The 17,990-nt window shown below is 40.3% G+C and overlaps 1 protein-coding gene across 2 annotated transcripts in view; it reads right to left on the reverse strand.

Moving 5' to 3' along the window:
• Positions 1 to 160: 160 nt before the first annotated feature.
• The window catches only part of dmrt1 (doublesex and mab-3 related transcription factor 1), a 31,332-nt gene continuing 13,502 nt past the window's right edge, over positions 161 to 17,990 (reverse strand). The window contains exons 7-8 of one of the 2 annotated variants that reach the window (XM_077714449.1): positions 14,750 to 14,849; positions 161 to 861 (exon numbers count right to left, since the gene is read on the reverse strand). In XM_077714449.1, coding sequence (XP_077570575.1) covers positions 656 to 861; positions 14,750 to 14,849 — 306 coding nt within the window. In that variant the 3' untranslated portion in view covers positions 161 to 655. Of the gene's footprint in view, positions 862 to 14,713; positions 14,850 to 17,990 lie in introns of both variants that reach the window. The other variant, XM_077714447.1, reaches the window with a different exon arrangement.

Below are 17,990 nucleotides of genomic sequence, written 5' to 3' on the forward strand. Positions count from 1 at the left end.
ATGAGAAATCATAAATTGTATATGGATTCTCTGCTCTGTTCAGTTAACAACTGCGGGTCACTTTTGTTGATTTTTGGATATTTAGAGTCCGCCGTCTAGAATTTTTATCTTCCTGTTCATTTTTTAGCAGTTCTTACTCACTTACTGTTGAATTCTCGGATAACACTCCAATATTTATAAACTAATTTATTTGGGTAAGGATTATTTGACACAAGTCTTTTAGTGATTAGTTCAGAAGTTCAGTCAAAAAAAGGGGAAAATAACAGTTTAATCACATTAATTATGTATAGATTAGCCCTGATTGATTTCAGAAAATGTGCATTACTTACCGGATTAAACATCTATTCGTGTCATTGGAATTTGAATTATCAACTGCTAATGGCGGTGCAATAGATGTCAAACTATTTTGACTGGAAGGAGGCGAATGAACACCCTCTGACTTTTACCGTCAATGGCAGCCAATGAGTAAAAATATTTTTTAAAAAGCATACACAACAAGAAATTTATCAACATGAGGATTAAAAAAATATTTTTGGGGTTAAAAAATGCATTTTTTTTTTCAAATAGGAAATTTGGTGTTGTTGATTACTGGATTTAACTGTTAACTCTAAAAAGTCTAAAAAATGTTTTTTTGTTCAAAAATTGAAGCTGGATTTCATTGCCCCATGTCTTCATCGATGACGAGGGAGACTGACTGGTCAGACCCAGAGCTGGTGACGTCGTTGGCATCCGGCTTTGAGCTGGCATCCGGCTTTGAGCTGGCATCCGGCTTTGAGCTGGCATCCGGCTTCGAGTTGACATCCACCAGCAAGTAGTGAGACGGCAGATCCTGCAAGGTGCCCCCATCGACATTGCTGCCAGCTGCATGCAAAAACATAACAAAAAAGAGGCAGCATTAGTGAATAAAAACATTTAAAAGAAACAGAGATAATATAAGGATATTTTGTTCAGATTCACTTTTTGTTGATTTTTTAAACACTTCCAGTTGGTTTTGGGGTATTTCTGAGTTACTTATTCTTTATTTCATGGCCGCTGCCTGTTGATTTGAATCACTTCCTGTTAGCTTTGGTCAATTTCCAGGTCATTCCTTGTGTATATGGGTCACTTATGTATAGTCTGGGAAATTTTGGGGTCACAAACTATAGATTTTTTGGTCACTTCCTGTTGATTTTTGGGGGCGCAATTTTGGGTAACGTCCTGTTGCTTTCATGGCATAATTTTCTGTTAATTCTTTGACATTTTTGGTTCACTTTCTGTTGATTTGGGGAGATTCGGATCGGTTCTTGTTCATTTTGGGGCATTTTGCAGGTCATGTTCTATATATTTTGGGTATTTTGGGTTTATTCGGGCTTCCGTAAGACTTCATATGGATTTTGGGCAACTTCCTGTTGATTCAGGTTCACTTCCTATTGAATTTAGATCACTTGATTGCATTGCATTCTCGGTAACTTGCTGTCAATCTCCGGCCCATATTTGAATTTCAGAGTGATTTTGCGCTATTTCTTTAAATTTCAGATCATTTTTTATTACTATTTCTCTTTTTTTGTGGCAATTTGTGGAAGTTTTTTGGCAGCAAAATTATGTTATTGTTATGGTCGTATGTGCCATTCATTAATTAAATACAATTTTATTTTAAATGTATTATATTCTTTGGTGGGCGGCCCTGCAGATGAGTGGTTAGTGTGTTGGTCTCACAATTCTGAGGTCCTGGGATCAAATCCAGGTCAATGTACCAGTGTGAAGTATGCATGTTCTTCTCGGCCCTGCGTGGGTTTTCTCTGGGTACTGCGGTTTCCTCCCACATTCCAAAAACATGCATTGTTGGCTGATTGGGCACTCTAAATTGCCCCTGGGTATGAGTGTGAGCGTGAATGGTTGTTTGTCTCCTTGTGCCTTGTGATTGGCTGACCAGCAATACCCCCACTTCTGGCCGAAGAAAGCTGGGACACGCTACAGCACCCCCCGTGACCCTAGTGAAGATAAAACGGTTCAGAAAATGAGATGGGATACTTTTTGGCTGCAATTGACGCTAATAGACATCCATTGGCAGTAAATGCCCTAACGAGCGCTGGATACAATTGATCAATGCTCCCATTAGTAATGTACCAAGGTCATTTGCCATGCTGACATTTTTTCGCGTATGCATTGTGTCACCACTTTGAAATGGCCCCTCCATCATTAACAGGTATGGTTGGGTTGCAGGGTGCCATTTGTGTTCCGCGCTTGGATGCCATTGGTAATTAAAGGTGCTGGCTTGTGTTAAATGAGAATGTGATTCCCCTGTTTGCTGTCTAATTCACTTCTCGCTCACATCTGTTTGAGAAAAAAATCCTAGCACCACATAACACCATTTTTTATGGTCAATTTGCCTCATGTAGCAACTCAGTTTTTACAATTAGTGATGGCCAATTAACTATCTATACACTCGCAGAAATTACCAATCAAGTTACAGTCTTAACACTTGTATCTATGTTCAGTAAAACTAGAGTATAACATGAAAAATGTCAAGAAAACACATTGTAAGAATGAAAAATAGAACATGGGATGGATTAAAACAACATCACAATGAAACTGAATAAAAGTGAAACTGACAGATTAATCTATTGACATGACAATTACCATTAACTCATTCAAAGCCATAATTGTGTTAATTACCATTGAGAGCTACAGGTTGGAATACAGAGCAAGTGCAAAATTATCAAAATATTCAATGATGTCAACTAGAATACTTGGCAGGACAACGTGCTGCATGTTTATGGGATGTGGGGGGGAAAGTGGAAACGCACACAAGGCCCCAAGAACATACGGGTTTAAACCCAACATTATCAAACTAATCAATTAATCGCATACATGTTGGTAGGATTATCATTATCTTTACCATATTCACAGCTAATTAATGTGTTTTATTACCACGAATGGAAATGAGGCAACCGGTGTCCTAGATTGCAAAATTACGAAATCATCATTAGTAGGCAATTTTTTTTACTTCATGTTTTTAAAAACATAATTCGACAGATTAATCTGTCTTTAACTCACTGACTGACATGATTCTGCTTCATTGCCAATTATTTAAATACATCAATTAATTAAAAAAAAGGTATTCAACAGATGAATTTATCATTAGTAACTCATTCACAACTAATACATGAGTTTTATTACCAATACCTGAAATAGATTACATTACATAGCTAAATTCCAAAATTATTATGGAATAGATTAGTTATTGTATTGATTTACCACCGTCACGTAATTAAAAAAAGATTAAATTGCGACATTATCTGATAAAATAAATTTTCATTAACTCAATGATCTGGGAACAAGGAAAAGTTTAAAGTGAACTTTTGCCCTGGCGATGAAAGACTTTGCCTTTCTTTTTGTGAGGTGGAACAAAAGGAGGCGTCGCTCGCCTCCCGCTCAGGCTGGTTAAAGAGACTCGGGGAGTGCATCAAAGTGCAATCATTGCCTGCCACAGTGACCAACAAAAGCCCACATGTGACAAGATCATCCCTCTCTTGGAGCCAGCATGCACATTGCCATTGCCATCATAAGGGCGAGATAACGCTTAAGAAAACAGAACTGACTGAGAGAGATCGCAATCTCGGATGGTCACTGTTCTCCTCGGTGTAACACTTTGGAAACTAGTAATACCATATTTACTCCAATAAAAGCCGCCACCCCCTTAAAATTGCCTTAAAATTGTTGAATTTTACAATTTGTCGCGTAGAAGCTTTCCCCCAATTCACAATTTTCCCCTCCATATTCATAATTTTTAATAGGGAGTACAATTATGTTACTTTTAAGGGAAAATCTCATCACATCATATTTTCTGAACTGCTTTATCCTCATTAGGGTCGCAGGGGTTGCTGGAGTCTATCCCAGCTAACACCTTGAATCGGTGGCCAGCCGATTGCAGGGCACAAAGACAACCATACACACTCACACCCATACCTAGGGGCATTTCAGTTGCAGTTGCAGGTCCCAAGAGCAACATTGAAAACAATTGTTTGTCAGTATAAAGTGCATAGCACTGTTTTGTCACTGCCACAATCGAAAGAAAACACAAGCTATCACCTGCTGCTGAGAGAAAATTGGTCAGGAGGGTGAAAATTCAACCAAGAATCACCAAAAAGCAGATCTGGCAAGAATTCGAAGCTGCTGGAACACAGGTTTCAGCATCCACAGTCAAGTGTGTTTTGCATCTCCATGGACTGAGGGGCTGCCATGCAAGAAGAAAGCCCTTGCTCCAAAAGCGGCACTTTAAGGCTCGACTGAAGTTTGCTGCTGATCACATGGACAAAGATAAGACCTTCTGGGGGAAAGTTCTGTGGTCAGACGAAACAAAAATCAAGCTGTTTGGCCACAATGCCCATAAATATGCTTGGAGGAGAAAAGGTATGGGCCTTTAACCCCAAGTACACCATGCCTACCGTCAAGCACGGGGGTGGTAGCATTATGCTGTGGGGCTGTTTTGCTACCAATGGAACTGGTGCTTTACAGAGAGCAAATGGGATCACGAAGAAGGAGGATAACTTTCAAATTCTTCAAGATAATCTAAAGTCATCTGGTTTTCAAATGGCCTTCCCAAAGTCCTGACTTAAACCCCATTGAGAACTTGTGGACAATGCTGAAGAAACAAGTCCATGTCAGAAAGCCATCAAATTTAACTGAACTGCACCAATTTTGTGAAGAGGAGTGGTCATAGATTCAACCAGAATCTTGCCAGAGGCTTGCGGATGGCTACGAAGTATCTGTTCCGATCACTCTATCAGGGAAAAATCTGAGTTGTATAAAATCTGCAAACTCAAGAGAGCCATTACATTGTGTTCTTTACAAGTGTATGTCAACTTTTGACCACAACTGTATTTGTTTTTGAGTCAAGGCATTCCACAATGATATTTACCTTGAAGTGAAGAAAAGAAAAGAAAAACAAAATAAGAGGAATGAAAAACGGACAAGACAAAGTCTGTAAAGAAATGAGTTGCTGCCAGGGTCGCGCAAGCTGTTATGGCGGCAACAGCAATTCAATCTTGAGAATGAAAAGTAGCCTGTCACGTGACAAGGTTAGCTCGGGATGAAATGACTCTCATTAAAACGATACGAGCACCAAATGTCCCTGGACACTTTGCCGTGTGTGGCTTTTTGTGTGTGTGTGTTGTGGCTCTTCATCTTCAGCCGGCCCAGCTTTATTTAATGATCCGGAAAACTCAGTCAAAGGGCAGTCAGCCTTTAAACATGGCGGCTCACGGCACTCTGCGCCATGTTCACACAGCGAACCTTAACCCCAAATATTTTCTGCTCTCGACCTGTCTTTTCCTTTTTTCCTCCCAAATTGGAAGCTGAGAATAAAACAGTAACACAAAAGAGTAAAACAGAAATAAAATAACACCAATCAACTCAAAGATATTTTCACCTGTAATTTGCGGTCCTCAAAAGTGTGGTCCGAGTACCACCAATCGTACACCGATTCCCTCCAACTTTTCAGGGCGTCAACCTCACGCAATCTAACTTTTATCTTCTTCTAGTCTCAAAACAAAACTCAGCAGATATGTATGTTGATATAGTTCTCAATAGCCTCTATTGCGAGGTTCATCAACATACAGGGGGATGGGAGGGAATGGGGTGAAAATCTACTTCCAATTTATGAGCTAGCTAGGACACAAACAACCATTCACACTCATACCTTGGGGCAATTTTGAGTGTCCAATCAGCCTACCATGCTCGTCTTTGGAATGTGGGAGGAAACTGGAGTACCCAGAGAAAACCCACGCAGGCCCGGGGAGAACATGCAAACTCGACACAGGTGTACCGACCTGGATTTGAACCCAGGACCCCAACTGTGAGGCCGAAGCGCTCTGTTTTGAACTGAACCTTTTTGTCATACTCATTTAAATATTATGAATTTTCAAATATTCACTTTTGACTGTTAAGGCGGGTCAGATTTCTCATTGAAATTCCGCAAAATAAAACAAAGTCACCAAATGCAATAGGTGACACAAACATGGCTCATAGTTAACAAGAAGTAACGAGAATCAAGAAATGGCATCTTAAATTTTCAAATTAAAAAAAAGAAATTCTCTAACGTTTTATTCTTTCATAACATTTAACCTGAAGTCAGCAATGCACACAAGCCTTATGAGGATGAATAAACACTTAATAATATAATACAATTATCTATTTATAATAATCATTTTTAAGATATGTAAAAACCAAAGAAGCCCTATGCCCTATCAAGGGTTAAACAAAAACAGATTTACATTTAATCTTTTAGAAAATATTTCTAGGTGTAAATATATTTTAAGTTAACCTAAGAAAATAACTGCCATTGAGGGCAAGTGATGTCCAATCCATTTCATCCAATTCAAATAGTTTGGATTTCTACTAAAGATAAACTCATTAAAATCTAATGAGGAAACATGACTGGACATCAAAGTAGTGCTGCTATTGTATTGTTATTATTATGATAGCATTAGATGAGCATTGCTGATGCAGAGTGGCAGCCATTACGGTCCAACTGAGAGAAGGCATCAGTCTTGGGGTCAGAGGCTAATTAAGCAGCGAGGACCCTTTGCCCTCCGTATTGTTAACCAATCTGTCCTTGCTGGAAGACCACGGGCGGGGTGAGTGTCCTCGGCCCCCAATGTTCAATCTCCATCCGGGCCCCATCAACTCACAAAATGGCCTGTCCATCCAGCGAACCTTCTGGATACGCCTTAATGAGCTGAGGTGGCTGATCAATATTGAGCTTCTATTCCTCCCAAGTTGCCTTTTACACAAAAAAAATTCACTGCGGATGGACAGTCAAATGTGTGAGAAAAATGTGTAAAGTAATAAGTAAATAACCCTAACCCTAACTCAAGGACATACGAGGATGGAGGAATATAGGGAGATAACTCCTTTAAATGCCATTGACGGTGATAGAATAACTTTGATAGGGCGGTTAGAATGCTAAGCGCATCGGCCTCACAGTGGGGGACTTGGGTTCAAATCCAGGATGGTCCACCTGTGTGGGGTTTGCATGTTCTCCCTGGGCCTGCGTGGGTTTTTTTTTTCCAGGTACTCCAGTTTCCTCCTACATTCCATAGAAATGCATGGTAGGCTGATTGGACACTCTAAATTGCGCCTAGGTATGAGTGTGAGTGTGAATGGTTGTTTGTCTCCCTGTGCCCTGCAATTGGCTGGCCACCAATTCAGGCCTCTGGCCCGAAGTCAGCTGGGATAGGCTCCAGCACCCCCCGCAACCTTAGTGAGGATCAAGTGGTTCAGAAAATGAGATGAGATGAGATGAGAATAGCATTGATGTGCTAGAAATAAATCAACTTGCTTTCCTATTTAACACAGAGTAACTTTGGCATTGTACCACTTACAACACTAAAATTAGGTTAAAATTTCAACATTTTTTTAATCTGCATCAGGACATGCCTTATAGTTACTTTTTTTAATTTCCTGATAATTTGAGGACATTTATCTCTAGTAGACATCCAATATGGGTTTTGGGAGGGATTGATCATTCACTATGAGCCTCCCAATTTCAAATGGATTGGACACCTGGCATTGTTAAAAGAACCCATTGAGTTATGCTGCGTAGTTATGAGTTATTCTGTGTAGTTCCCTTCAAAAAGAGTTATTTCAGCCAAAGCACCTTCTCTGTCCGTCCCGTACATACCTGGAACATAATACCAATTAAATTACTCCAGTTTCTGAACCTCTTTGCCAATTATCTTGGGACTAAAGATGGAAATTAGCCCACGGCTACAATCTTACACATTTACATATATATGTTCATTAACATGAATATAAATATGTTCATTAATATGTGCTGTCCCTTATCAAATCAATCAATCAATCAATCAATGCAGTTTATGACCAAGGCATGATAGCACTTACTTTACATTAAAGTGAGTATGCAGTAATTCAGTATTAAAAGCATAAGTGTAAAATACAGTATTGGTACTGCACTGGCATTCACGGATACATGGCAGTGGGAATTGAAATTGGAAGTCAAAAAACAATCCCTGCTCTATTCAACTTAAATGGTATGCCCACACTACCAAATACAACAATACTTTGAATTTGGCTGATCTCTCGGAGTGCTGTTTGGGTTGACAATAATAATGTAATATAAAAGGCGTTTATTAGCCGGAAATTTACTCGGACAGAACAGCAGAGTCTTCTCCTATCCTGCTGTTGCTGGGTTCTGAATAAAACAGCCTCGTCAATATGACGAGTTCAGTGTTTAAAACAGACTCAGTTTGTGACCTGTGAGTAAGAGTCAGAGAGTGTAATCGAGTGTAATGGTCAACCCTTGGGGGCTTCAGTTTGTGTTTGAACAACCTATCGTGCTGCTTTGGGCTCAATATAAGAGTAATTGTGGGATGTAACGGCTTGTAAGACAACACTATTAACAGCAGCCTGCAGGCACAGGAAGACATTCAATGGCTGTTGAATATTTTATGTATCTACTCAGAACAGGAACTACATGGGGAAATTTGTGGTAGGTCCTTTTTTTTCTCCAAAGTGGTTGAAAATTGATCAAGTCAGTCGAGTCGATTGGTTGTTTTTAGTAGTAGTCACTCACTCATGGTTGACAGGTAGACATCTTTTGAGGATGTAAATGATTTGAAGCATAATAGGCAAAAAAAGCATTTGAAAACCCGGGAAAACCAATATTTTACCAATTGTTTTCAATAGCTTTTCACTGTGTAACAGTGTTGTCAAAAGAATGCATTTTTGTACTTTAAAAGTGGTAAAATGACCCCCCCAAAAAGATCAAATTTTCACATTTTTACTCTTAAGGAATAAAATCTGAATATAGGAATTGTTTATGGCTCTCTGTGTTCAAAAGGTTCCTGACCCCTGCTCCAAAGTATAGTGAAACACACCACAGATCTCACCAGAGTTCGCTGGTTCGTACGTATTTAGACCAGCCCAAAATGTGTACACCATGAACTTTCCGGATTAAGTCAGAAACAAATAGAGGAGGTGAGAATACAGTAATACCTCGATTATTGTAGTTAATGGGAAGGTCGGGTTAGTCTCCTGGAACCCCTGCAACTCTTTCGAGGATGGACGGTATGGAAGATAATAAAGAAATTTATAAAATAAATTCCCTACAAAAAAAATCTGCAATGTAGTGAAGCAGCAATAACCGAAGCGTGAAGTAGCGAAGTGTCTCTGTAGACCCTGAAAACTGAAATGATGGACAAAAAGGCAAAAAGATTGACTAAGAACAGCTCAAAGCTTTAAAAAGTCAAAATAGCGATAGGCACTTCCTGTAGCTGCAGCAGCCTCAATCCCGAACCAGAAAAAAAGACGGTTGAAGTGACAACAATATGAAAGCTTTTGCCTGTCAACTTCTGAAACAAAGACAAATTGACAGGTATTGTTTTGAACCTTTAAGGGCCAAACTGCAGTAACAGCAGTGAAGTACAGTGATGCTGAAGCAAGTAAAAATCATTTCAGAAAGATAGTCATAGATTTGTTAGGCTCGGCACAATGCCGTGGGTCTATCGATTGGCTCGCTTCTCATTTGCATTTAAATAACACCCGTATAACCAAAGCGGTGCTTCTATCGACGGGCACGTTCAAACTTCAGTTTGAATCTTTGCTTTCAAACTGCGATCGATCCAAAAAGTTGAGCAGGCTAACTTCTACAAAGTCTCCACAAGGACGGGGGCAAGACTGAACAGGAAGACATAACCCTCCAGCCCCCCCACCCATTGGCCCCCTGGTGGGGTGGATATGTGTGTGCGGATAAACATTCTGACTATAGGCGAGGTTAGGAGGAGGGGTGGAGGCATTGATGAACTGCGCCGTCACCTCCCCACTCGGCGATTTACGGTGGCGGCGCTGCTGACGAGCGCGGCGCAGTTAACGGGTGGGCCGGGGGGGGCGCGTATTTCACACGGAGCTGGCTTTTATGAAGAACACCGCTATGGCTCTCCCCGCTAGCGGCGGGCGGGCTGCCGTGACGGATGGCAAAAGACGCATGACAAGCTTCATCATTGTTTGTAAATCTTAACTGTTCCCGCTCACTAACTCCAGAAGGCAATTTTGCGGAGACAGCGGTGACTGCATGGAGGGGGGGTCTAGGGTCTTATGAGAGAGGCAGGGGGAAAGGACAACACGTCTGCTCCTGAAGGTTATTTGGATCGCTGTATTTGGCCAAGTGATTAGCTCTGGCTCCAATAAATCTGTCTCGGCCCCGTTTGGCAGCTGCAAGGTGCCTCACGCTAGTTGCTGTTCCTGTCCAGACGGCCTTTTATAGGCCAGGGCCGACAAACTCAAATCACACACTTAACCCACTCATTGCAATCATTGGCTGCAATTGACAGCGCTTAGACATTTAATCCATTTTTCCTCAGAGGGACGAAGGAACGTTTGTTCATTCTTCCCCACCAGTCAAAATGGATTGGACATCAGGCACCGTCAATGGCACTAAAATGTGATTATCACCAATGAATGAGTTAACTACAGATTAATCCGACAAATACTATTGTGTTTAATCAGTTTTTAAATGAATGCATTGAAGTCAATAGATTAATCTGGGAATAATGTGAACCCTATTTAGCATTGTGTTAGGATTGCTTGTTATTATTGTTTTTCCATTGCTTTCTCCCTGTGTTCTTATGTTAGTTTCCCTACTCTTGTTTGTCCTTCCTGTCTTACCTGCGTGCCATTTAGAATTAGTTCCGGCTTTGTCTATTGAAACCCCACCTCCTCAAATCATCTGCTTTATTTGCCATGCCATGTGTTTACGTTGTCTCGTTCCTCGCTTCACCATGTTTGCCATAGTCGGGTTTGATTTTCGTTATTGTTACTTTCGTTGCCTCCTGCCTATTTTATTAAAGTTTTCGTTTGAGCACCACTTCCCTCATCCTCACCTGCTTCCTGTGTGTGTCCTATTCCTCGTGTCCTTGCCTTGACGTCTTGTCAAACACGTAACACAATGAATCTATGTGCTACTGTTATCCTTCACCAATTCGCGGCTTCAGTACATCGTATCTTTTTATAGTAAGAAAAAAAGGTTAATAAAATGTCAAAATTCACACTGAAACACGCAAGGGGAAGACACTTCCCTGTCTCTCGCTTGCCACTAAAAAACATGGCGGAATACAGGGGACTGTCACTCAACTCAAGACTAAGAAAAAATAGAACTTTCTGCGCTGACTCAGCGGAAGGGAGCATCTGTTACAGTGGATTTTCTTTCCAGAAATGCGAACCCCGGGCGACCTTTTGGTGGACGCCATGGCGCTTATTTGAAAATAGAGCTCGCTCAGTGGACTGGAGGGCAGGGAGCCTCAGCGAAAGTGGATTTTTTTCAGAAATGCAAGGCCCGGGTAACTTACCCTAAATCATACCTGTCAACCTCTGCCAATAACTGCCCTTATACATGATTATGATTCCCCGTACAAACCCCCCAAAAAACGTACAAACACCGTACGACGCATGTTTACTCGCGGTAACTCGTTTCTTACTATGTGGCTCCTCCATGCTTGCTTCCACGATATTTACTCGATGTCTATCTAAGCATGCGCATGTCATCCTTTATTGATATTGCCGTACGCACCGCTAAAAAAATACATACGATTGAGGATAATTTTTGCTGGTATACCGTGACAATAGTAACGATCGATGACAGTAGCGTCGTTGGCTACTAGCCTACGAGACTATCTGGATTTCAGCCAAAACGATCTTGTTGAGATCAGTTTTCATAAATATTGGCGATTTTTTTTAAACAAAAATGTTCCCCGTACAAAAGTCGGTGTACGGCGTACATGATTTGAAATGGTAAAAAAACGTATAGAATACATGTAAAACGTACAAGTTGACAGGTATGCTAAATTGAAAATGTAGCTCGCTCAGAAAACTGAACATTATCATCTAATTTAGCAATTTGTGAATTACAATTCCATATGTCAGTATGTATGGTCAAATGATAATCTAATATCCTAAATAACATGCTGTTCATGTATGTGGAGGTCTGTGGGGTTAATTGTGTTTTTACTTGCTAAAAATACTTTATCTATACCTTTAAAAAGTTTGCTCATTAAAAGGCCATGCACTGAAATCAGATCTTTCAATGTCAGCTATCCTATTTAAATGGCTTTGTCAAACTTTCTGTTTTGGGTTTCAGTGTTTCTGTCAAAACTTATACTGTAGGCTTCATGAAAACAACTTCCTTTTGGAGCAATTCACAACCAAGTGTGAAGTGGATGGATAATGATCTGTAATTTGGAGATCACACAGTTCGCTTGTATTGCAAAAGAAGCTACACTGAAACGGCTTATTTGGACAAATAAACATCCAATTAAATGGAGACTAATTCCACTAGATCAATCAACGTTGGTGATAATCACAAGAACAGCATGCTTATTATACCGCTGAATGACATGTCGAGTGGATAAGATTAGTCACTTGTTGGCCCTGGTTCAAGGCCTCGCTCTTTAGGACATGCTCGCAGGAAGCCCAGGCGAGCGTAAGGAATGTTGCCCAGATGACTTGGCTCACACCAGACCTGTTCACTTCATTACAGACTCCCACGCACTGGAGGGTGACCAAACACGATAGGATGCGGAATCCAAACGCATCCAACATTCTTGCAAGCGATGGAATAGAATGAATCCAGTGGAACAAAACATTACATAGAAAAGCCTGACCTTGTGGAGTTAAGAATTTTCTGTTCCTTCATCGAGCTTCTCCAAGACGCAATGATGAAACCTCGATATTTTTCCTCCATTTTTGTTACTCATCTGTATTGTGCGGCGGCCCGTTGGGACAAATGGTTAGCACGCTGGCCTCACAACTCTGGGGTCCTGGGTTCAAATCCAGGTAATGTCCATCAGTGTAAAGTTTGCAGGTTCTCCCTGGGCCTGTGTGGGTTTCTTCCGGGTACTCCGGTTTCCTCCCAGATTCCAAAAACATGCATGGTAGGCTGATTGGACACTCTAACTTCCCCTTAGGTATGAGTGTTAGGTAAGGTGTCCCCTACCTCTGGCCTGAAGTCAGCTGGGGTGGGCTCCAGCACCCCCCAAGACCCTAATGAGGATAAAGCGGTTCAGAAAATGAGAGATGAGGTGAGATGTACAAGTGAGGCAGCACCTCCCACATCCTAAAATCATTGGTAGGCTGGCTCCACACTCTCGATTGTGATATTATTGTTACATTTGATTGTGAGCTTGAATATTTGTTCATGTTTTTGTGTCCTGTGATTCGCTGGCAATAATTTCACCTACTGCTAACAGTTGGCTAGGATAGGCTCCAAGTACCCCCACAGGCTTTGTGAGGATAAGCGGAAAGGAAAAACGAACGAATGAATGTACAGGTGATGTATATTATTAGTTATGGCAGGTGTGCCCAATGTTGTGGCAGGCATTTCCTGTTAGCTAAGGGAAACTAGAGGGGGTCTTCCACCAAATGTGGGACCACCCGTGGGGAAAGCAGTTGTGCTCTTGTAATGGAGCGTGGAGCCATGGGCAAGGGGTGGTTGGGGGAGGGGTTAATTTCACAGGAAACAGGCTGGTGAAAGTCCAAAACAAAGACCGAGGAGATAGTGGCGTCTTAAGTTGCCGATGCACCGCGAGTTAAAATACTGGAAATAAAACTAAAAGTTTGTATTCAAGGTGAATTTTCACATTTGCTATTTCCATTTTTTGTAATTTTAGCATTCAATATTTTGTAATTTTGTGCATTATTTGTTTCTTTTTTATTTGAAATCACGAAAATGCAATATGTTTCTTTGTTTTAGCCAACCGATGGTGCAGGGGTTCTTCCGGTGGCAGTGTGAGTGGTTGTCTGTCTCTCTGTGTGCCCTACGACTGACTGGCGACCAGTCTAGGGAGTATAGTCTGCATCTCACGCAAAAACAGTTGGATTAGGCTCCAGCAACCCCCGTGACCCTTTCGAGAATGAGCCGTAAGAAAGATGTATGAATGTTTAAACCTCAGTAGTTTTCTTAAATTATTTTAGTTCAAACTACATAAAAAGACAGGTTTATTTCAAATGTTAAGTTTAATTTACTGTTAAAAGTCCCCTTTATCATGTACAGTGTTCCCTCGCTACTTCGCGGTTCAGCCAGTTTTTTGGGGGGAAAAAAATAAATAAATACAAATATTACATTGAGACAACATATTTTACAGTTTTTTTTTGTTTTAACATAAATTTCACTCTCTCTATCGGTTTTATTCTAAATGGTGTACTGTATACAGCAGTGATTTTCAACCACTGTGCCGTGGCACACTAGTGTGCCGTGAGAGATCGTCAGGTGTGCCGTGAGAAATTATCCAATATCCTTTTTTTAAAAATTAACATTAATTAATAGTTTTCTGCAAATATGATGTAATTGTCCAGTGTCCGTGCTGTAGAAAATATACTATACAGAGTGTCATTTTGTAAAATTTTTGGTTAGTGGTGTGCCACAAATTTTTCCAATGTAAAAAATGTGCCGTGGCTCAAAAAAGGTTGAAAAACACTGGTATACAGGATGGTAAAAAAAAATCTAATTCAGCATTTTTGAAGGGGCATCCCTAATTCGCGGAAATTCACTTATCGCGGGTGGTCCCGGTCCCCATTAACCGCGATAAACGAGGGAACACTGTATTCGCTCTCCTTTTTTTAACACATTCTCTGCAACTGGACTGTTCAGTAGGCCCAATGGGATAGAGTGTGACAAAATGTGATACATTAAACAATTTTGTGTGTGTTGCAAAGGACTCACAGGCTGCGGTTATCCCCACGGAGGAGCTAATTCCACCCATGGTGAAGTAGGAGGAGCAAGGACCCTGGGGGAGGTAACTCGCCGTGTAGCAGGAAGGCATGTGGAACTGTGGTAACATGGGGCTGCCATCCTGTACCTATAAAAATGAAAATAAATAAATAGCAGCCACTTTTCAGAAAGTCTTTCTCAGTACTTTGCAAACTTTTGCTATGAGCACTCTACGACGGCCGCTTTTCCAATTTGACTTTTTATGGAATGTGATTTCTGTCAAGCGCCAATAGCAATCCGTCAGCCGCCTTGTCTACTCCGTCAGCTTGCTGACAGCTTTATAAACTGTTATTTAAGCGACACCCAGCTCTTGTATTAGGCTCTGAAAAATACAACACAGATTGGACGTCTGCAAGGGGGAGAAGGGGGGGATGTTATCTCTCTTGTTTTAGAGAGACGCCTGATCGTAATTCTGTTCTCCTGCGTCAAAACGCTAAGACTGTTTAGATTTTATGCTAGGGCTATAAAATGTCAACATTTTTCTAATTTAAACTCTTCAAATTCCAATTCTCAGAGTAATGGGATTCATTTGCCCAATCAATCTTTGAATTGAAATAACTTCATCATTTCTCGACGTCCAAACCATATGAACTGCGAGGCTTGCTGTGACACAGTCAAAATGTATGAATGCATGTAAAGATAAACTCTCACTTCAAAAACTTTTATTTCTTTTAATCATGAGTCAACATTCAATCCATTTGAACGGACGTTGGTGCTAAAGACAATCCCAGCTAACTATGGGCACCAGGCAGGGGACACCCTCAATCAGTGGCCAGTGAATCGTAAGCAGAAAATTACTTTTTATATTATAATTCTTTTTAAATAAAAAAAAATGGCGAATAATAAAAAGTGAGGAAATTCTTATTGTTTTGTCTATTTCTACCTTTTTATTTGTATTACTTTTTAGTTTTTCATCTTCATTTTAAGCCACTCGATGGTGTAGGCCATAAACAATTCATATTTTCAATTGTTATTCATTGAGACCCATACTCAGAATTTACTAGAAGTAAAAATATATGAAAGTGTGTGCATTTTTAGTCATTTCACTACCTTTAAAGTAGAAAAAGTCCCAGAATTATGTTGACAAAATTGTTACCCTGATACTAATCAATGGGATGCATGCAAGCATGCAGAAAGGTTGAATTAAAAACTGGAAGATTAAAGCAACTCTAGACGTAGTGTCCAGATTTTAGCTCACAGTTTAGCGGAGAGCCATAAGCACCCATTAAAAGAGCCACATTTGGCTCCCGAGCCATAGGTTACCTACCCCTTGTGTAGGGTAAGGGTATTAGACTTGGGTTGGTTCGCGGGCCGCTTTAACGACAACTTGACTTCACGTGGGCCGGACCATTTTAGATATAATATTTGGATTTTTTTCTGAATAGATTAAAAGAATTGGATTAAAAGATCTTAATATTCAGTTTTTTATAGATCTAAAACAATGTTTGTTTTAGCTTTTTTTTAAATACTTTTAGATTTTACAAAATGATTTTTGAAATAAAAACACAGAATTTTTTTTATTAAAAATGACATCTATTGATTTAAAAGGGGGAAAATCAGGAAATTTAATATACATCTATACCAGGGGTGGGCAAACATTTTGGCACGAGGGCCACATTGACTTTAAAAATTTGACAGATGGGCCGGGTCAGCACAAGATACGATACATATAAAAAACTGCATCCGTTAACAGTACATATGAAACATAGAGAGAAAAAAAGGACTAAAGTATTAGCATAATCATCACTCATCGTTCAAGTAAAAAGTATAAAGTACAAAGTAAAGGTAAAAGGAATGTATTAAGAAATATTAAAATGTAATTTCAAAAAAAGATAGATGGGCTGTAAACCACGAAAAACAAATAAGAGTGGACAGAGCTACTGCCACTGGCTTCCACGTGACGGCGCCTTCTTGGGAAAAAAAAAACATGTCGCCCGAGGGCCGTAGTTTGCCAATGACTGATCTATACTCTTCATTTTACTTTGATCTAAAAACAGAAAGTCGGCACTCAAGATTAACTTTCCCAGGCCACACAAAATGATGCGCGAGCCAGATTTGGCCCCCGGGCCGTCACTTTGACACATGTGGTGTAGGTATTTTTTCACCTGAATTCGGTGCGGGCAAGTGTGAGATCAATTTCCGCTTGGTGGTAGTATGATTGGGTCTGTGTATGGTAGTCTATCTCTCGGTGTGCCATGTGGCTGACTGGCGACCAGTCGAGAGTGTTTTAAGCATTTGCCCAAATTCGGCTGGGATAGGCTCCAGCACCCCCAGCAAACATTGGGATGAAATGGAGTAGAGAAGATGAAACTTTAATTTATTTTCCATTTGTTTTCAATTCATTTTCTACACTTTCTCAATTACTTTTCTTTTTTTTTTAACAGCAGTCACTTGTGGACATATTTTGAACATTTTTCACATTGGATTTTTCTCAATTATATTTTCCTGTACTTAAATGTATGTTAACAGCATTCTTTTTTCCAATGTGATGCAGAATGGACAGATGGATCTAATTCAACTAAAGGTGTCACAATGTTTTGTTTTAACATATTAAGATTAAATCTCTGATTTTATGATGTGTTTATACGCTTTAGAGGCTTGTACCTCCCTGAGCGGTCTTATCAGGCACCATCTTGGGTCTGCGAGCCGGTGCAACCATCACCCTTATTTGATTTGTCGTCACCCACATGCATGGCAGTCAGTGAGGGGGGGTTGTGCACCAAAACCAAAATGCACGGGACGGTTAGATGCTTCACCTGATAAATCTTTCCAGAGTAAAACGGAAACTAGTAAATGAGCATGTTTCAGTGCCAATGACGGTGATGGGCGCCCAATGTATTTTGAGGAGCTTCTTTCAGCCTAAATACTAGATTGGATGTACATCGTCAATAGCATCTAATGTTAATTGATGAAACACATTTTTGGTATTAGGTACCGTATTTTCACGACTATAAGGCACACCGCATTATAAGGCGCACCCTCAATGAATGTCATTTTTTCCCATATATAAGGCGCACTGTATTATAAGGCGCACTGTATTATAAGGCGTACTGTATTATAAGGCGCACTGTCTATTTTGGAGAAAATTTAAGACTTTTAAGTGCGCCTTATAGTCGTGAAAATACGGCAATTGCTATTGACTTCCAGGTATGAAACATTCACTACACAGTCACCTCGAGAGCCAGCCATTTCTGATATTTTGGAATTTTTTTATAAAATTTTGCAGTGG

Source organism: Stigmatopora nigra, chromosome 4 (genome assembly GCF_051989575.1).
Source record: "Stigmatopora nigra isolate UIUO_SnigA chromosome 4, RoL_Snig_1.1, whole genome shotgun sequence".
In the NCBI taxonomy this organism is placed as follows: domain Eukaryota; kingdom Metazoa; phylum Chordata; class Actinopteri; order Syngnathiformes; family Syngnathidae; genus Stigmatopora; species Stigmatopora nigra.